Genomic DNA, 19,591 nt, shown 5'->3' with positions numbered 1-19,591 from the left:
TCGACAGGCGGGTTGTTTCCATTGATAGGTGGGTTGTTCCCATCACTAGGGGGATTGTTTCCATCCTTTGGCGGCTGCTTCCCAGGCAACCCTCCTTGCCATAGATGACATCTCCCGTCGACACTGTTGCATGAGACATCTCGTGCACAAACAAATCACCCAGCTTGGACAGGTTCTCTTCGCACTGGCCCCGGTCCTGACGGCGCTGGTTACCATTCCTATCTCCATGCATGGTAAAGGCACTACGGCAAAGCTGAATTGAGCTCCCACCGCCTGGTTGGTTTGTTGCTATTGCCGCCAGCTCCATGTTGCCGGTCTGCGGAAGAGTGCATCGCGCACTCGGGGTGCACTCAACAGAGACTGGCTGCTTTCCATTCTTGTTGCAGCCATCAGCAATCGTGGCAAAGAATTTCGCCACTTTGTCGCGGGTTTCGGATTTTTGTGTCTTGAAGTATTGCTCGAAAAGTGCTGACCCGTCTTTGGCGGCCTTCTCGGCGGCCTTTGCTCGTTTGATGCATTGTTCGAGGCCTGTATCAACCTGTTGCTGTAGATTGGTGCAGCTCCTCTCTGTGTCAGTACGAGCACTCTTAGGGGCTCCGTCGTCGTCAATCACACATCCAGTGCCGTTGACAAGGCCAAGACCTGCAAGGCTCTCAAACGTCTGGCTGATGCTTGGCCCATCTATTTCTCTGGCTTCGAGACTGGACCAAAAACTGCCGATTGATAGGGCCGTGACTGCGGCCGGCTGTAAAGCAACAATGAGTTTCATTTTGGTTCTTAATAAACTTTTTGCGTCTGCTTATTGTTGATGTAAAAGCTGCAATCGATGCAGGAGTAGATGACCGTGATGTGCTGAGGATCGATATAGAAGCAGGCAACCCTCGAGGGCCTTTATATACTCGTAGAAAGGCATCATTTACATGAAGCTGAGTATTTCAGCTGTCCCCGTAAGCCCACGTAGACAAATTTGACTGAAAGATGTATATCAAAGAGCATTCAGTACTGACATCTTTCAATGTTAATGCCATTTGAAAAGTCATGCCGGTATGTTTCGGAATACATGCGAGACGGACCCCACCGGCGGGGCAGGCGGTTTAATTAAGGATCTTTATAGTGTTCAGATTCTGCATGCTTCTGTTCAATCGCCGCTGGCAGGTACCAGGCGACGGGTGAACATTACTCCCTTGATTCTTGACTTACAGCCAGTCAATGGGACAACAAGAGAATGTCATGACTTTTTGGTTCATTTGTCTGATTACAGGCATTTGGATTCATGAGTAAATCAATTCTCACTTATCTGCAAGTCTGTATAACTCAAGCCGAAGCGTTTAACCAACTCAGTCAGGATCGTCATATCAATCCCAGTAGCTTTAGCATAACTTTGACATAACTCTCAGAAGTAAGTACTATATAAACAAGTTTGTCTAAGAGCATTCAGGTCTGAGAAAAGAGTGTATGGCAGGGTTCTGCCACCATCCGATCTTTGGGCTGAACAAAACCTGCATTGCATATCATAGTGGGGAAGTAGATATTGTAAATCATGCGAGAGTATCGCCTAGCAATGCAAGTCAAGTAAGACAGAGGAAATATAGACTCGTTTTCCAATTGACGGATGGTGAAGTCGACTGGATTGCTTGGCAATTTGTCAAGAAAAGGCTTAGGGACTGCGTTTTTGTAGCCTTGTACCTATACGTCCTCATCAGGTACTAATAAAGTAAGTAAAAGCATAGATATGCAATCATCTAGAAATAAGAATACAACTGGATATTAACTTGCTCGGTGTTACATTGAGTTTCAGTTAAGTTGCCGCTGCCCTGAGTAATAATAGTTAGCTGAAAGCGGTTCATTGGACTTGCCGGACCAGCTGATAACCCATCTGCTATACCCCTAGCTTGTTTGGAACTGAGCCAAGGACGCATGAGCTGCTATTTACAAGATATAATAAACAATAACTTGGAAACATTTTGCATGAAAGAAGTGGACGATGGAGACTTGCTACACGTGCCTTGTATGGTTGAGACGACGGGTCACCGCGCGCATCACGCTTCGCCGAGTGTCTCGGGATGAGCAAGGAGGCGTTGATCGCGGCTAGACGTCGCTTCAGGTCGTTCGAGGCCCGAACTATACGTTTTCAAGAGCATTGCGACGCAATCACCGGCCATCTGGGAGGCTTATCGAGTACTTTTGGCTGCACTCCTGGCAGCCACGCCGCCGTCAATGTCCATTCAGACATGAAGGCCGTGATTATGTCAACGCATATTTACAGAGCATGTATGAGAGACTTGCGCTTTAAATAATGGATGGAAGATATCGGCAGGCTGGCACAGTGCTTGTTGGCCCGGCTGCAAGGTCCTCCGTTCCATGCCCGAACGTACTATCATTGCCGGAAGCCTCGGAGAAAGGCTCGTAATGATAGAATCGTCTATGCTATTCGGCATTATAGTACGGAGTGATTTGTCTTAGATCTGCCTTTGCGCCCTCCATCGATCGTTTCACTGACTCATGGATGAACTTACGAGCTGCGCCTTGAGCCCCCCACCAATCTCTTGCATTGGTTCAAAGGCTAACTCATGTTTGGCAGCGCCATGCGGGCACTTTCTCGTCAACATGGAACACGGACATGGAGCAAGTTGCTGGAGCTGGAGTCTTGGAACATGCACCAACATCGCAGCCATGGAAGCGCGGCTGGTGAGTCGTGACTGACCACTTTGCCAATGTCGTGGACAGGGGCTATGGTGGATATTCACCAGCAAAGATGGCACTGCTAGCGCGTGGACATCCCCCAAAAGCAGTAACAACGCCGGGGGCCATCCTCCAAGCCAAGCTTAGGTCAGCGCGTACCATCCGCCTTCGTAGGTAGCTAGCACGTGGCTAGTAGTACACGCAGGGCATCCATGGCAGGTAATAGCCATATGATCAGGTACCTACGTGCGTGAGTGGTGTTTTTCAACATAGTAGTAATACACTATTACGTAGAAAATACCTTTTTATTATCTAGCAAGGCTATTAGAGTATCTAGCACGTGTAAGAGTTAATATAGACTTACTGAATATCTAAGTGACTTAATAGTGTTACTAGATATTAAGGAGACATTATAAACAGGAGACGCTGTATTTAAGGACTATGCTAGAAACTACACCCATCCCGCGTAGGTGGGTATTCTTTTCCAGGTGCGTTTAGCTAGCCACGATATCTCTCCTCCGGTCTACTCTTCTTAATCAGCTACAGTAGTGCTATAAAAATTACATTTATTCCATCTAGCATCGCCTACTTGAAATACATGTTAGCATTATCGCTCAGGTTTTACTAATTAGTTACTAAACAATCTCCAACATCCTCTCTAGGTACTTAGCCGCCAATTACTCTGACTTAGAGGGCTAGTCTTTTTCAGAGGCAGCACAATCAGGCAGATAAATGATCGCGCATTGGCCGTCATTTCCTTTTTGACTCTTGTTATAATTTCCGTGACAATTTGCTCTTTGCTATTGTTTTGCTCAATTTCCTATTGAATATCCTGTTTGGCGAAATGGATCAACCGCCACGCTTCTCCTCTCACCGTGCCGCTTTCGCGTCGCCACTTTAATTGAGCCACCCCCCCGAAAACGCGTCTCCCCAAGACCCTGGCCGCTCGCCAACGCGCCCACAGCCAAACCGCCGCTCCGGCACCATTGACCGGCCAAGAAACCATCTGCCAGCAGTTTTCCGGCAGCCTCATCTCCAGACATGGCTTCCCGTCCGGAACTAAAGGTATTTGGACTCAATTCCATTTTTTTCTACCTCTACTGACAACAGCAGCTCGATGACGAGGGCGGCTTCATCCGCTTCTTCAAGTCGCTTCCGGCCGTCAACGATGACACCGTCCGCATTTTCGATCGGGGCGACTGGTACACGTCCCACGGCGATGATGCCAACTACATTGCCAATACCGTATGCTCAAGTCTCCCGGCAAATTCACATCAGTCCTAACATTTCTAGGTTTACAAAACCACCTCTGTCGTCCGACAGCTCGGCCGCAATGACCACACCGGCCTCCCCTCGGTCACCATGACCGTCACCGTCTTCCGACAGTTCCTCCGCGAGGCTCTCTTCAAACTCGGCCGCCGAGTCGAAATATGGCAGAGCTCCAACGGCCGCATGAATTGGAAGTGCATCAAGCAGGCCTCACCTGGCAACCTGCAGGACGTTGAGGACGACCTCGGCGGCCAGGTCGAGTCGGCCCCCATGATCATGGCCGTCAAAATATCCGCCAAGGCCTCCGAGGCCCGTGCTGTCGGTGTCTGCTTCGCCGACGCGTCGGTCCGCGAACTCGGCGTCAGCGAGTTCCTTGACAATGACCTCTACTCCAACTTTGAGGCCCTTCTCATCCAGCTCGGCGTTCGCGAGTGTCTTCTCCCCCAGGATAAGAGCGAAAAAGACAAGGATCCTGAGCTCGCTAAACTCCGCCAAATCATTGATAATTGCGGTGTTGCCATTGCCGAGCGCCCTGCAAATGATTTTGGCATCCGTGACATTGATCAAGACCTGGCCCGTCTGCTCAAGGACGAAAAGGCGACGGGCCTGCTGCCCCAGACGGACCTTAAGTTGGCCATGGGGTCGGCTTCGTCTCTCATCAAGTATCTCGGCATTCTCCAGGACGTTTCCAATTTTGGCCAGTATCAGCTCTACCAGCACGATCTAGCCCAGTTCATGAAGCTCGATGCCGCTGCGCTCAAGGCATTGAATCTCATGCCCGGTCCCCGAGACGGCGCAAAGACGATGAGCATCTATGGGGTTCTAAACCACTGCAAAACGCCAGTGGGTAGCCGCTTGCTGGCGCAGTGGCTCAAGCAACCACTCATGAAAAAGGAAGAAATCGAAAAGCGTCAACAGTTGGTCGAAGCATTTTACACCGACACTGAGCTCCGCCAGACGATGCAAGAAACACACCTGCGCTCCGTGCCGGATTTGTATCGGCTGTCAAAACGCTTTCAGCGCGGCAAGGCTAACCTTGAAGATGTTGTCCGCGCGTACCAGGTTGTTATCCGGCTTCCCGGCTTCATCGGCACGCTCGAAGGCGTCATGGACGAGACCTATCGTGACCCTCTCGACGAGGCCTACACCACAAAGCTCCGCGACCTGTCAGACAGCCTCGGGCGGCTGCAAGACATGGTCGAGCAGACGGTTGATCTGAACGCCCTCGACCGCCACGAGTACATAATCAAGCCCGATTATGATGCGGGCCTACGCATTATCCGCAAGAAGCTTGATCAGCTGGATCGTAGCATTCGTGAAGAGTTCAACGAAGCTGCGCACGACCTTGATCAGGAGGCGGACAAGAAGATCTTTCTCGAGACGAGCCACAAGGTGCACGGCGTGTGCATGCGCTTGACGCGGCAAGAGGCCGGTTGCATCCGCAACAAGTCGAAATACCAAGAGTGCTCGACGCAGAAGAACGGCGTCTACTTTACTACAAAGAAGCTACAGGCGTACCGCCGCGAGCACGATCAGTTGTCGCAAAACTACAACCGCACGCAGAGTGGCCTCGTGCACGAGGTCGTCCAGGTCGCTGCGTCGTACTGCCCCGTGCTCGAGCGCCTCGCCGGCGTCCTGGCGCACCTCGATGTCATTGTCTCGCTCGCGCACTGCTCTGTCAACGCCCCCGAGGCGTACGTGCGTCCGACCATCCACCCTCGTGGCCAGGGCCAGACGCGGCTGCTCGGCGCGCGCCACCCGTGCCTCGAGTTGCAGGATGACGTGCAGTTCATCACAAACGACGTCACCCTCACACGCGACACTTCGTCGTTTCTCATCATCACCGGGCCCAACATGGGCGGCAAGTCGACGTACATCCGCCAGGTCGGCGCCATTGCCCTCATGGCGCAGGTCGGCTGCTTCGTGCCCTGCGCCGAGGCCGAGCTCACCATCTTCGACGCCATCCTCGCGCGCGTCGGCGCCAGCGACTCTCAGCTCAAGGGCGTGTCGACGTTCATGGCCGAGATGCTCGAGACGGCCAACATTCTCAAGTCGGCCACGTCCGAGTCCCTCATCATCATTGACGAGCTCGGCCGCGGCACGTCCACCTACGACGGCTTCGGCCTTGCCTGGGCCATTTCCGAGCACATCATCAAAGAAATCCGCTGCTTTGCCATGTTTGCCACGCACTTTCACGAGCTCACGGCGCTCGCCGACCAGCACCCACACGTCGCCAACCTGCACGTCACGGCGCACATTGGCGGCGCTGGCGGCGACGGTGCCAAGGCGGACAAGCGCGAGGTGACGCTGCTGTACAAGGTCGAGCCAGGCATCTGCGACCAGAGCTTTGGCATTCACGTCGCCGAGCTGGTGCGCTTCCCGGACAAGGTGGTGCGCATGGCCAAGCGCAAGGCCGACGAGCTCGAGGATTTCACGTCCAAGCACGAGGATCTTGGGCTGCAGTACAGCAAGGAGGATGTGGAGGAGGGTAGCGCCATGCTCAAGCAGCTGTTGGCCCGATGGCGCGAGCAGGTCCAGGGCAAAGGGCTCAGCAAAGAGGAGCAGGTTGCGCGGCTCAAGGCGCTGGTGGGCGAGGATGACAAGCTCCTGGCCAATCCCTTTTTTCAGTCCGTCAAGGCTCTGTAGGGCTTGATGTAGGTTTAAAATCTTTTGTCAGGGAAACGGCGTTGTTTGGTTGATTGAACAAGGTTTGAAATTTACAAAACAGCAGTGGACAAGAACTGAAATCAGAATCGCACCGCGGGATACAAAATATCAAAGAATCGCTTCTAATATGAAAAGATGAAACAAGTAAATAATGTGTGTTGTGTATCAAAGCCACACCAAGCTTCCTCGAAAACATTGCACCTCCCATCCATCTCTTGCCGCGTTCTTAGCAATGTTCTACCGTCATCTGCCAATGTCTCTGTTAGCTTGACATGTTTTCCCTCGAATGGCATGTAAATAAAGCGAAAGGTGTGGTTTTCTCAGTGAAACAATGTAGATAGAATGGTGAGTTGATGTAATCAGAGGATCATAAACAGCCTCAACGTATCATCATAGAAAACGGGGTAGGGTGGAAAAATGAGTCGGGAGTTAACAAATAGAAACGTACCTCTTCTTGCCTCGGCCAGATGCGGCGCGGCAGAGTCATGCCCCAACAAAGGGAATGAAACACACAAAAAAGAACAAAACTCCAATTTCTCTAGTGTAGCATCTCTTCTCTGCCACGGGAAGAGGGTTATGTACAGGGTTCATTTCACCACCACCGTAACCCTGGCGGGGTCGGGTTTCCGATCATTTTGCAAAAATGCTCGCTTTTTGCGGGAGAGGTATCATTAAATTATTGGCTGCCCTCGACAGTCGCCTTGACGGGGTTAATTTCGAAGCCATACTTTTCCTGGATGCGCTCTCTGCGGCGCTCCTCGTAGCCAGGGGGCTTGATGCCTGTTAAACATCGTTAGCAGTTGTGCTGGATACATGGAGCAATCGTGGTCAAGTATACCTCGCCCCTCGCCAACTTCGGAAATGGTTTGCTCGACGGGCACACGCGTCGTGCGGCGGATCGTCTCCTTGCGCGCGAATTCGTCGTCCTCGGCCTTGAAGCTGTCGAGGCGGCCACCGGCCAGCTTGAAGAGTCCCTGGACGCTGCCGACGAAGCCGCCGAGAGCGAACACGACAGGCATGCGCTTGGCTGCGCGATGTGTGTCAGTTTAACTCCTCTCATGATCGAGCGGGTGCATCAGGAAGTTGTGCATGGCGGGCGGGAGGGCTACTCACAGGGAAGACCAAGAACGGCACCGGCGGCGAAACCACCAAGGGCGGCGGCAAAGGCATCGTCCTTTTCGCGGAGGTTCATCGTGGTACGGGAGACAAAGGTGTACGCGGCCGGGGACGCAGCTACACGATATCAACACAGATTAGCACGGGTCCCATCCTATCCCCGGACGAGTTTGATCGTGTCGGTTCCAAACCGCCGTCGACCGTTTTCATCGCCCAATTGGCCACTCCAAGCAGCTTCAATGCATACCGATCAGTCCAATGACGGGGGCGCCGCGGCTAAAGACGCCGAAAGCTCCGACGTTGCGTTTCGACAGGGCGTTTTGCACCGCCGCCAGGAAGAAGCCCGCACCCAGGCCGACGACAGCCGTCTTGGCCGTCTCGTCGAGAACATCATGGGGCTGGTAGGGGCTGCTCAGCACGGCGGCTGCGGCCTGACGGCCGTGGTCCTCGTGGCTAGCCATGGTGTCGGGGTGGTGGTGGCTTTATAGAAGAGAGGATGGAGATTGAGAGAGCTGTTTTCCTTCTGGTGAGAGCAGCTCAATCCGTAGTGCATCACGTGATTTATTCTCAATTGGTGAGCTGTGATTGGTTGAATGGGAGTTTCGCAGAGAAAAGAAAGGTACAGAGGTACTTGAAGGTTTGGCCCACTCATTTTGCAGAGCAAAAACGTAGAACGGCTTTTTAATCATTTTCATCAACCATCTTATCAGTGTAAAAGTGTGAATATTTCCAACATCAAGCGTACATGAGAGTCACTGCTGTTATTTATCTAGGAGCTGCTTCCATATCAAATCTAGCTCGACGAATTAGCCCTGCTACATCAACATACCTATCCCCAGTTGTGAGATCTCGCTCGACTCTCATCTCACAAAGCCGTATAAGCCGGCTTCATCTTTACACCATGAGCTCCAACGAGACGTCAACCGCGCCTTCAGAGGCTCTCCCCGACGCCCACACTCCCTCGCAGCCGGCCCCTTCCGCTCCCCTCCCTTCTGCCGCCGTGAGCCATCTTCAGCAACCCACGCCCATGTCCAAGAATGCGCTCAAACGCCTCCGCAAGCAGCAAGCCTGGGAGGACAGCCGCGAGGACCGGCGTCTCCAGCGCAAAGAGAAGCGGCAGGCGCACAAACTCCGCGTGCGCTCAGAGCGGGCAGCGCTCATCGCTGGCGGCGCCGACCCCCGTGTCGTGTACAACCGCGACAAGCGCGCCAATGCGCCGCTCGTGCCTCTCGCCATCGTCGTCGACTGCGACTTTGAGCCCTACATGACGGACAAGGAGCGCATATCCCTCTCTAGCCAGGTCACGCGCGCGTACTCGGACAATCGCAACGCAAAGTACCGCGCGCACCTCTGGATCGCGGGCTTCAACGGCAAGCTCGCGGAGCGCTTCGATACCGTGCTGCAGGCGCAGCAGAATAGCTGGAAGGGCGCATCCGTGTTTTCGGGCGACTTTGCAGCATGCGCGGTGGAGGCGCGCGCGCAGATGGCCGCTAAGAAGACGGTCGCGCTAGAGGACGGCGCGGCAGAGCAAGAAGGGAACCAGAAGCACAACGAGCAGCTACTGATTGGGCCGCTGCGGCGCAGCCTGGAAAGCCCTGCGCCGTGGCCGCGCGACGCACACGATCCGTTCCCGCTGCCGGATCTGGAGCCTCCGCTGGATCCGGCGTACAAGGACGTTGTGTATCTCTCGTCGGACTCGCCGTACACGCTCGCGCGGCTCGAGCCCAATACGACCTACGTGGTCGGCGGGCTGGTGGACAAGAACCGCGAAAAGGGCCTGTGCTACCGGCGAGCGCGCGAGCGTGGCATCCGCACGGCGCGACTGCCGATTGGCCAGTTCATGGTGATGCGCAGCCGGCAGGTGCTGGCGACGAATCATGTTGTGGACATTATGCTCAAATGGCTCGAGCACGAGGATTGGGGCAAGGCGTTTCTGAGTGTGATTCCGAAGCGCAAGGGAGGGATCCTGCGCGGGGACGGGGAGCCGGCGGCGGAGGCGGAGGTGGAGGCCGATGAGGCAGACGGGGAGAATGGTGAGCCGGTCGAGGAGGTGGATGAGAAGAAAGGTGAGCGGGCAGAGGCCGGTGGTGAACAAGCGGAAGAGAAGCTTACGGAGACGGCTGCATTGACTCAAATACCCATTGCATAGAGAATAAAGCGCCAAATTTGCTTCGAGTGTGCTTTCAATTTTGTAAAACAATATGACCGTACCCAAGATCCCAAAATGCACTGCTAGAAAAGCAAAACACCATTTATATACAGTCGTCATGTTCATTACCCATCCTTCCTTCCCGCTCAAAACTCCATGGAATCCTCGTCTCGCTCCCTCTTGACGCGCGCCTCGCGCTCATCCCGCATGATGCCCGCGACAAAAGACCGAAAGTACTCTACATGCGGCTTCAGGCTCGTCTTTTCCCAGTCCGCCACGGCCGGGGCGCCCTCGCTCTCGTCCCCCTTCCAGGCGTCAATCTCGGCCAGCAGGCCCTGCACCGTCGGCACGGCGAGCGGATCAAACGCCGCGATGGATTCGTCGCTTGACGTGTCAATGGGCACGCAGACGCGGCCAGTGCCCGGGTGCACGACAAACGGCGACTTGAGCAAGTGATTGAGCTTCTTGCTGACCTCAATGTCGAGGCGCGGGTAGGTGTACTCGAGAACAATGTCCTGCTTGGCTTCTTTTAGAGCGCGCGCGTCGAGGGACTTGCTGGCGCCCGTCTTGGCGAGCGTATCAATGTCGGCCCATTTGGACGTCGAGGCGCGGCCGGGCGAGGCATTCCACCTGTGGCGGAGGGACTCATTGAGGGTGCGGTCGGGGAGCAGCTGCAGCAGCGCGTCGAAGCGGTCGTCGGCGGCCCAGGGGTTCTGCACGGTGAGAACATCCTCCTGGAAGTGCGACTTGAGAATTTCCAAGCTCCGGCTGTGTGGTCGTTAGTTTTGCGAATCCGACTTGCTGAATCCAAGAGCAAGACTCACGCGATATGAGGATGCAGCGGTCGTCTCACATTGACCTTTTTTCCACTCTGCGCGCCGCCGCGAATGACCTCGAGGTAGCCGGCAATGGCCTTGCGCTTCTGGTCATCCATACCGCGGGCCTTCTTGTCGCACACCCACGCGTGGGCACCACGACGACCCGAGTACACCCACATGATGTGCTGGAAGCCAAAGTCGTCGCGCAGCGCCACGTCAATGACCTTGATCGCCATTGTCATGAACTGCCAGCATTTGTTGCAGATGTTGGCCTTGTCGCAGCACGTGCGGATGTCGTCGTAGTCTGTCAAATCGATATCAAAGCACAGCTCCTTGGCGAGAGGCTTGAAGGCGGAGGAATTGCGCAGCGTCTTGCGGTCGCGCGGGTTAGTTGAGTAAACGGGGCCGATTTCGAAGCGGGAGGGTAGGAGGCGCAGGACGTCTTTGCGGAGACTGGTTCTGTCAGTATGAAATTCCAACTGAGCTCGTTGTTTGCTGAGATTCTGCTCACAGGTCAGCCGTGGCAAAAGACTGATATCGTAGATACACGTCATTTTGCAGGGTAAAGGCAAACTCGCGGTGGCCAAAGTCGTTTGTTGGCGTCGGGCTGTGGTTGAGCCACTGGAAGAGCTGGCGCCAGGGAAACAGGCGCTGGTAGAAGCTGCGCATGACTTCGGGATCCGAAGCTTTAAGTGCTGACAAGTCCCTGCACCACCGCAAGTCAGCTTCTATTTGATTGCCCTTGCGCATGCCGACCGCTCTTACATAGGCGAGGCAGGACCTTGAGGCGAGCTGGGCGCTGCCTTGACGGGCGCCGAGGACGGAAACTCCTCGTCATCGTCGTCATCATCGTTGTCAAAGAGATTTTCTAGCTTGGTGTCGGTCTGTTTCACGGCACCGTCAATGGCGGCGCCGCTGGCGTCGAGCATGTCGACGTCGTCGTCGTCGTCGTCGCCTTGAGGGATGCTGCTGGTGATGGCGGCGTCGTCGACAGGCTCATCCCTGACAGCGGTAGGCGAGCTACCTTCTGCGTGCGGCATGCTGAGTTTGGGGTATTCGGGGTATGTTGCAGGCGGTAATGTCGATTGGCTTGGTTCTCGCTGCGAAGAAAGTGCAGTTACTAGGGACCGAGAGTTGAAGATGGGTGGGACGCGCTGTGGTGGACGCGACGCGTAGAGTGCACATTAATGGGCCCACTTTTTTCGCGACTGGATCGCAGTGTCGTCCTCAAGGCAGGGTTCTCCCGTTTCAAGGAAAGAATTCTTGACTGACTCACATTGTTCTGGAAGATTTTAGGAGATCATTCTTGAGGAAAACCGCTCTTTCTTTGGAAAGTGAGCCGTCGGCTCTACAAATCAGACTCATCAAGTTGTACACTCGTCGTTGAGTGGATGGAGGAGAATTATCATGCGAATTAATGTAGAAAAAAGATACTGCTTATCCGTACTGAGCAATGATCCGTCGTAGGCTGTCTGCTGTCTGATTTGTTGTCCTCGTACAAGAGATACGACATCTTGGCAAGAAATGGCACAAGCCGCTCGCTCACAAACTGGTGACGGCTCATCGTCATGTAAATACGGAGCGTCGTCATCAACCGCACAGAAGGTAATCGTCATTCTTTGGTGTGAAATGACCATTGAAATAGCCGACTATCGCTGATTGAGGGCATTATGATCACAGCTTGCTCAATCTCCATCGTCGCCAAGGCACACTCGATGGCATCTCCTACGCTCTCCACCCTACACCAAGCGCAGCCGTGACCTGAAGTCACAGCCTAGGTAGGTACGGATCCCCAATCCAAAAGTCTGCATATCTGCCGCTTCCTACGCAGCAAGAATAGCTCCGAAGCTGCAGAGCACCAACAAACAACATAGCGCGCCGGTCCTGCTACGACCATATCCCGCCCAGAGCTGGAAAGGGTGCAGCGGCACGTCTTGTTCCGTGCGAATGGACTTGCTTTTCTTTCCCCTCCTCTCATGCTTTCGCTTTGCTTTTGTCCAACAAGACTGTTGAGACGTGGGGATCACCAAAGGCTGAAACGGGGATGCATGTTTCTCGGTGTATTGTGGCGGGTTGGGCTGGCACCCGCGGCAACCCGCGGTTTCCGCCAGGGCCCATCACATCCCCCAGACGGCAGACGGGCGACGCCGAGCAGAGTCGAGTGCCTCTTGAAACAGGGTGCCAAGAAGATAAACAAAACAGTATCGAATTGAGTACAAGATTAAAAGAGATTAAATTAAATTAATTACATTAGATCGTAAAAACATATCCGTACATATTAGCAGATGTGCCATACAAAAGTGTGAAATGCACGGTATATGCAAGTTGCATATATCAGCCACTGCACGTCACATCACATCACGTCACCAGATAAACAGCATTTCCGAATAATCATATGGCAATAGTCTTGGCAAGTCTCCTGCCGTATACGACTATCCACGTCGGATAAATAACGCGGCATGGCTCCTCCAATCTGGCCCCCAAAGGACCCGTCGGGCCGTCTCATGGGCGCATCCAGACCCCGACCTGACCATGCACCTGCCCGCAGTTATAATGGTTACACAGCATCTTCTTACACAAAAACAAACAATTTTGTGCTCTGGTCCCTTGTAACATATCCAACAGCCCGCTATAATAATAATGTAATAACCAGCATGTAAAGAAGAGGAAAATCTCAACGCCGTAGACTGCCCATACAGCCCATTTGCTTTCGACATGCAGTAATGACTACCTTGACACTCCCTTCTTCACCCAGACAGGATATCAATAAAAAGCAGAAAACCCCGATTTTGATGCATGTACATCGGGGCACAATGTCACTTTGCATCACCCAAGCCCCAAACTCCGAACCCCACCCGATGAAGCTGGTCCAGACCGCGATCGACCGCAGCATGCGAGGGAGGCGGCCGACAAAGGACCAGCCATAAAACGACGCCCATCCGCACTCGCCAGAGCCTCGACTGTTTGCGTCTCCTCACCATCGATTGACTTCCTACCATCGACGATTCAACCTGCGCGCCGTCACTTTCCAACATTGATAAACAGCGCACAACTAGCTCACAAAGTTGCCTTGCGAATTATTCAGCCGTTGCCGCTTTTCTGGAGGACTCTCATGATCCGGCGCCATTCGCCCCGACGGGCCGTCCATGCCAGAAAAAGGTTGTCGGCTTCCGCCCGCCATCTGATATCCTGCAGCGCCATTCACCATGTATCCGTGATCGACCTCGCCTTGCGACATGCCATTGTTCGGCGGCCAGTTGTTACCTGAGCCCGCCGTCTGAGGCTCAAGCTTGACGGGCGTCGCGCCGTCCATGAATCCCATTGCAGGCATGATGAACGCGCCAGCACCATCGGCCGGAGGCGGGTTCTTGAGCAAGTGAGCCAGATGTGTCTTTACTGACTTGAGCATCCCTTCCTTGGTAAATGGTTTAGCCAAGACACCATTCATCCCTGCGCCACCGAGTTAGCCGACATTTGAGACCGAAACCGATTGACGCGATACGAACCATGCTCAAAGTATCCATTGACTTCGTCCGGGCGAATGTTGGACGTCATGGCAATGATTGGTGTCGAAGGGCTTTGCTGCCGTATATACATGCTAGCAGAGACACCATCGAGTTTGGGCATGATGATATCCATGAAGATTAAATCAAAGTGGTCTCTTCCCACAGCATTCATCCGATTAAAGGCCTCGGCGCCATCAGGCTGCACCGTGTCAGCAGGTTTCTAATGAAAACGACGACGCAACTTACGGCATGCTCGACTTCGCATCCCATAGACTTGAGAAATTTTATACCAATCTTGGCGCACGTTGGATCGTCCTCGACCAAAAAAACGTGAGGCTTCTTGATTCCCCATATGGCCGGCGCTTCTCTCAAATTGGCAGGCGCGGCAGCTCCCATGATAGGGGTAGGGCCCGACGAAGTCGGTGTGTGCTGCTGGGCGTGGTGGTGGGCATCGGCGAGCGCACCGGCCGCAGCAGCCTCACCGGGCATGGCGTATGGGAGTTTCTGGATGTGGTCCGAGGCAAAAGGGTCGATGCCGACAGTTTGGCCTACAGGATAGACGGGATATCGGCTTAGGTCGGTGATGGGGTCGTGCAGCATGGGCAGGGTGACGGGAGTAACCATGGCGCTAGAATCGGTCATGGGGCCGTATACGTCGTGCAGTCGCTCGAGCTCGCGATCGGCAGCAACATCGGGTGCGACACTAGCCAAAAGCTCACGCGCTCTTCGCAATTCGGGCGCGGAATCATCACCTTCGGTCTGCGCAACCGCTCCGTTGGGGGCCATGGAACGGTTCATCATAGGGTTTGTGCGGCCGGGGTAGGTCAGGTAGTTGAGCATCTCGTGTTGGGCGCTTTTTTGAGCATTGACCATCTTTTGTAGGGTCAAGACTTCGTTGACGAGGAGTCGATTGGTTTGGGAAACTTCGGCAAAGAGCTCTTGCAGCTGCTGGACCTGCTGCTGCGTGGCGGTGAGCTGTTCGGAAATGACACTGACGTGCTGGCTCGTGGTAAAGTCTTCGGGCTGCTGTGCCTTTCTGGGAGCAGGGGCTTTGCGACGAATATTATCGAGATCGTCTTTGCTATCTACGCGAAAGTTTGGGTGCTTAAATTCGAGTACCTGCGACAGCTGTCAGAGTGGGATAGATTGCGGGTGCTCAGAGATGGCGTCGTACATTGCCGCTGGGCGCCGAGCCGTCGGCATCGGCAGATGGCTTGACTTTGTGAAAATCGTACTTGTTTAATTGGCGAATAAAGCTGGACATGTTGCTGTGCTTGAAGTGCTTGGGAAGGATGGATCGGGTGAATTTTTCGCCCTGATTGTTCTATGTTAGCTTTGGAGTGCGCCAAGTAAGAGAATAATTGGGCTTCGCACTTCGACAACAACAAAGGTATCACCGTCCTTTCCCCATCGCGCGACGTCTTGATGTGAAGGGTCTTCCAACATTCTGCGCTGGTCAGCATGATTAGAAAGTAGCGAGCGGCATTAGGGCATACTTGAACAATTTGCGAACCTGTAGCGCGCGCATTAGTATTGAAGAATGAAATGCGAGAATGATGGGCTTGGAAGCGCAACGTGACTAACAAATTCACTGGCATTGTTCCCAGCGCCTTGAGGCTGCCCAATGTCTGTGCCGGACATGATGGTTGACGACGGGGTGAAAAGACGCAGATGCGAGGTTGCAGCGTGGGCGCCTCGCAGAAGACGAGGTGGGCCAGGAGAGCGGTCGCGGAAGAGAAGAGTTCGATGGTACGAAATCCAGTATCGAGAGCGACTCGAGAAGCTGCTGTGAGCTACGCGCAGGCTGCGCAGACGGTGTGCGCAGCAGGCGTATGGCAGCACGCGCAGTGAAGTCGAGGCTGGGATCGGATACTGGCAAGCGGCGACACCGAAGGAGGTTGACAGCGAACAAGCAGAGGAGCGCGGGCGAAAGACTGGCGTGCGGGGGCGACGCAGCGATGAATCTGACGTAAAGAGATGACCAGCGCGAACAATTGAATGGTAGGTTGGAGGAATAGAGGACGTCGTGGGCTTGATGAAAAATCGAGAACAAGAACAAAAATAGAACAAAAAAAGCGAGCGGCCGGACAGTAGCGGCGACGAAGAAGGTGGTTTGGCTCAGCCAAGGCGGCAAGTGTGGCGGCGGTCGGCGCAAGGCTTGAGCGGAGGCGGTCGTAATAGGTAGTAATAACTATTTTAGCGAGGGCAACAGCGTAATAAATAAAAATAAAAATAAAAAGATAATCTTGTATCCTGTACTCGCGCGCCAGAAAAAAATAATAATAAATGACGGAACAAGGTTTCAAGACCGGGGCGGAGGATTTGACCGGGACGGGGCGGGGAGGGGGGTAAAGGGGGTTAGAGTGAGAGAAGATAAGATGATGACGAGGAAAAGAAAAAAAAAAAAGGCTGGACGTTTGTATGGGAAGACGGCGTCTCGAAGGATTGGCGGGCAGGACGAGAACAAAGCCGAAAGAAAAGACGGAATGAGGAGGAGAAGGCGGTGGTCGTGGTGCGTCGTGCGTCGTGCGTAGAGGTGGGTGCCCGTGCGTGGTAGAGGTTGCGTGTAGGAGGGCGAAAAAAAAGGTGGTAGACTGGTTCAGTGGACAGAGTGGTAGACTGCTGGTGCAGCGGCAAGCGGTTCAGTGGTGGTGCAGTGGTGGTGTTGGTGTGGAGGCGTAATTAGTAAATGGTGTGGCGTCGATGTGTGGCCAAAGCTGCACCAAGACGAGCGACGGGTCAGGGTGCAGCATGCAGCGCAGAGCAGCAGCAGCAGTTTGCATATTATATCAACAGATGCAGCTTGCCGTTGTGCCCAATCATTATAATAAAAATGAGTCCATGTATTTGGCTTGGTACGCTGCAGTGCATGTCAGTCATTTAGTGTCAGTCAATGGCAGCGGCCATATTTACTCCAGTGACTGACTACAGCGTCTACGTACAGTGTTCACTGTGCTGAAAATTTATCAACCTTTAATGGAACCTACGCGCGCGAGGGGTGTTTTTCAACATAACAATACGCTGTCACGTAGACAATGTCATTTTACTATCTAGTGAGACTGCTCGAACATCTAGCACGTGTAGGAGTTAATATAGGTTTATTCTAACATATCTAAGTGACTTAACAGTGTTACTAGATAGTAAGGAGACATTGTAAACAGGAGACGCTGTAGGGGTTACCTACCAGGTAAGGTAAGGTACCTATGTCAGAAAACACCCCCTTCCCGCGTAGGTACTTAGGAACTCTCTTCTGCGTGTGATGCCGCTGTATTCGTGTCCTGTAATAAGCGTCACATAGCCTCCGAACCTTGGTCAGTCAAGCCACAATTGCCTCCATCACAGGATTCACAGCCCTTCTCTGCTACACCACAAATGTATCCAAGCGAAGATTACCATCTCCATCATCACCATTACCATCACCGTTATCGCCCGATCCGCACCCTTTTGACTCTGATACTTCTCACTCGAGAATTACAAGCACCACCAGCGGCATCATACTGAGCAATTCCACCAGTCTCCACCTCGCCTTGTCGCCGCCTCGTAATGCGCACTCAACACCTCGCTCCTCTCCTCTTCGGATCAGCGCCCCATCCATCGCTGCGCGCTATTGTCAGTCATTATTGCTTGCCCGCCTTGCCGTTCATGCTCATCAAGCCATCATTGGCTAGCCTCTCCCGCGTCCCTTTCGACGTCTCCAGGTCTCCTGCACCTCCAACTTCGCTCCACTGCGGCTTGCTGCCAACAACACAGTCGCTACCAACTCAAGATGATAGGATAGCCTCGGCCACTTGGCACGGCGACGCAACCGCAATGGGAAGATATCATCACATCTTCTCGACCAGCCTACAAAATACCCGACGTTTGTCTGCTGCTTTTGTGGGTAACGATTACCTCCCCATTCAGGCTGCTCCTCGGTACCTTTCCGTTCCCGCCACAAGCACCTATCCTTGATACTACAATTTCTTTCCAGAAACATCATCCGAATTTGACAAACTCTAAGTTGAATCGGCTAGACAATTTTACAATTTCATTACTTCCCCCTGTCCTGATCCCAAGACTTGTTCTCACCGCTAGAAACTCGTCATCAGCTGGCTTGTCTCAGACTCCATCAATACCGTTCACCAGACACCGGCTCAACCTGCTTCACATCGCTAAGCAGTCAACTACACCACAACAAAGATTTGACTTGACCCATGTTACCCTGTGGGCCGCAATTCGATGCGGCCGTGGAGGCATCCTCTGTCGATCGAAAAGGACGCGCCATCCTTCACCTCATGCAAGCCTAGACGCCAAGTCGCCAGAATACCACGTTCGCGTTACCTCGACTTCTCTCATCAAGTCCGCAACCTTGAGCCTTGGCTCGAAATTTACTCAAGCTTTTTCTTGCCCCGGAAGTCGTTGCACGAAACCGCAATCAGGACTAGCATCCAGCAGCTTCTCGGATCTAGCCGTAAATGGCGCACACACACCATACCACCAGGCGACACTAACCAGGCCTGCACCTTGCCCTGTCTCGAATCTGCGGCCGTGCTCAGTTGCCCAGGCTTCTGGAATGTTGCCGTGGGCCGTGGCCGACCTGCCAGTCCCCCCACTACTGATTGATGTCTCTGCTGCTACATTTGACAGGTCGCTTGTGCTGGGGCTGCAGCAGTTTAATCGCCACGCATTCTTCCCGGGCCCTGGCCAAGGGCCTAGTCTAGGACATTTTCTATTTTTATTCTTATAGAATTAGCCTTGCATATGATGTCCGTTATGAGACGAGCCTGAGACTTTGACTAGGTACTGAGTACTCTGCGGGCCAACAAGCGCGCTCCACAGTACAACCTCACAGTGCTCACTCACAATGTGGCTGGAGTAGCCGCATCCAATAAACTTAATTTCGACACTACATACCCATGTCTTGAGGCGTTCAGTTACGGCGGCCAAGATTGAATAATCTTGGACTGTGAATGGCATACTTGACGCCGCTATGGCGACTAATTCACTGAAAGGTCTCGTGGTAAAACAACCAAGAGGACTTGCTGATAGTCAAATACTCTCTGATGCTACCTACTTCGCTCACGCATCTCGCAGTAACACCACAAAACATCATTGCTGCCGCTTGTGTGCATCACAAAACTTGGGCGGCAGTGGAAGCTCGATACGATTGGCCCTCGTTTCAACTCTGGCGTGTGTCACTCTACACAGCGGCAGCGCACAACATTTTGGTAGCCGCTCAACTCCATACAACCCAGAGTCATCGAGAAACATGCTGGCGCAGCATGCCTTGGTATAGGAGCTTCATCCCTCCGCTTACCTGGCGCGAACACACAACTTTTTTGATTCTCACAACTCGTACTTAAGCCTCAGCCTTGACCCAGCAGTTTTGCTCATAGCTTGCGCAC

At 53.5% G+C, this 19,591-nt stretch overlaps 6 protein-coding genes across 6 annotated transcripts in view; 2 read left to right on the top strand and 4 right to left on the bottom strand.

Moving 5' to 3' along the window:
* The window catches only part of BBA_01293 (uncharacterized protein), a gene marked incomplete at both ends in the record, with an annotated part of 1,577 nt that extends 808 nt beyond the window's left edge, over nucleotides 1-769 (bottom strand). Inside the window, one exon of the mRNA XM_008596390.1 lies at nucleotides 110-769. Coding sequence (XP_008594612.1) covers nucleotides 110-769 — 660 coding nt within the window. The remainder of the gene's footprint in view (nucleotides 1-109) is intronic.
* Nucleotides 770-3,723: 2,954 nt separating this feature from the next.
* BBA_01292 (DNA mismatch repair protein MSH2) lies at nucleotides 3,724-6,597 on the top strand (the record flags this gene model as incomplete). Its single annotated transcript, XM_008596389.1, has 3 exons — nucleotides 3,724-3,747; nucleotides 3,796-3,927; nucleotides 3,976-6,597. 3 exons carry the CDS (start codon nucleotides 3,724-3,726, stop codon nucleotides 6,595-6,597), a joined length of 2,778 nt encoding a protein of 925 aa, XP_008594611.1.
* A 697-nt stretch (nucleotides 6,598-7,294) lies between these two features.
* Nucleotides 7,295-8,195, bottom strand: BBA_01291 (Tim17/Tim22/Tim23 family protein; the record flags this gene model as incomplete). Its single annotated transcript, XM_008596388.1, has 4 exons — nucleotides 7,295-7,398; nucleotides 7,457-7,645; nucleotides 7,732-7,851; nucleotides 7,982-8,195. 4 exons carry the CDS (start codon nucleotides 8,193-8,195, stop codon nucleotides 7,295-7,297), a joined length of 627 nt encoding a protein of 208 aa, XP_008594610.1.
* A 440-nt stretch (nucleotides 8,196-8,635) lies between these two features.
* BBA_01290 (tRNA m(1)G methyltransferase domain-containing protein) lies at nucleotides 8,636-9,883 on the top strand (the record flags this gene model as incomplete). Its single annotated transcript, XM_008596387.1, has 1 exon — nucleotides 8,636-9,883. One exon carries the CDS (start codon nucleotides 8,636-8,638, stop codon nucleotides 9,881-9,883), a length of 1,248 nt encoding a protein of 415 aa, XP_008594609.1.
* Nucleotides 9,884-10,029: 146 nt separating this feature from the next.
* On the bottom strand, nucleotides 10,030-11,741 carry BBA_01289 (eukaryotic and archaeal DNA primase small subunit; the record flags this gene model as incomplete). The annotated part of the gene is made up of 4 exons (XM_008596386.1): nucleotides 10,030-10,651; nucleotides 10,708-11,154; nucleotides 11,213-11,407; nucleotides 11,467-11,741. The coding sequence occupies 4 exons, from the start codon at nucleotides 11,739-11,741 to the stop codon at nucleotides 10,030-10,032; spliced, it is 1,539 nt and encodes a 512-aa protein (XP_008594608.1).
* A 2,012-nt stretch (nucleotides 11,742-13,753) lies between these two features.
* Nucleotides 13,754-15,848, bottom strand: BBA_01288 (HSF-type DNA-binding protein; the record flags this gene model as incomplete). The annotated part of the gene is made up of 7 exons (XM_008596385.1): nucleotides 13,754-14,151; nucleotides 14,208-14,406; nucleotides 14,454-15,326; nucleotides 15,382-15,522; nucleotides 15,582-15,654; nucleotides 15,704-15,720; nucleotides 15,792-15,848. The coding sequence occupies 7 exons, from the start codon at nucleotides 15,846-15,848 to the stop codon at nucleotides 13,754-13,756; spliced, it is 1,758 nt and encodes a 585-aa protein (XP_008594607.1).
* Between the last annotated feature and the right edge of the window lie 3,743 nt (nucleotides 15,849-19,591).

This window comes from Beauveria bassiana (genome assembly GCF_000280675.1).
Source record: "Beauveria bassiana ARSEF 2860 unplaced genomic scaffold BBA_S00003, whole genome shotgun sequence".
Lineage (NCBI taxonomy): Eukaryota > Fungi > Ascomycota > Sordariomycetes > Hypocreales > Cordycipitaceae > Beauveria > Beauveria bassiana.
Note: the sequence above shows the minus strand (reverse complement) of the source record. Positions and strands in the feature narration are given on the sequence as shown.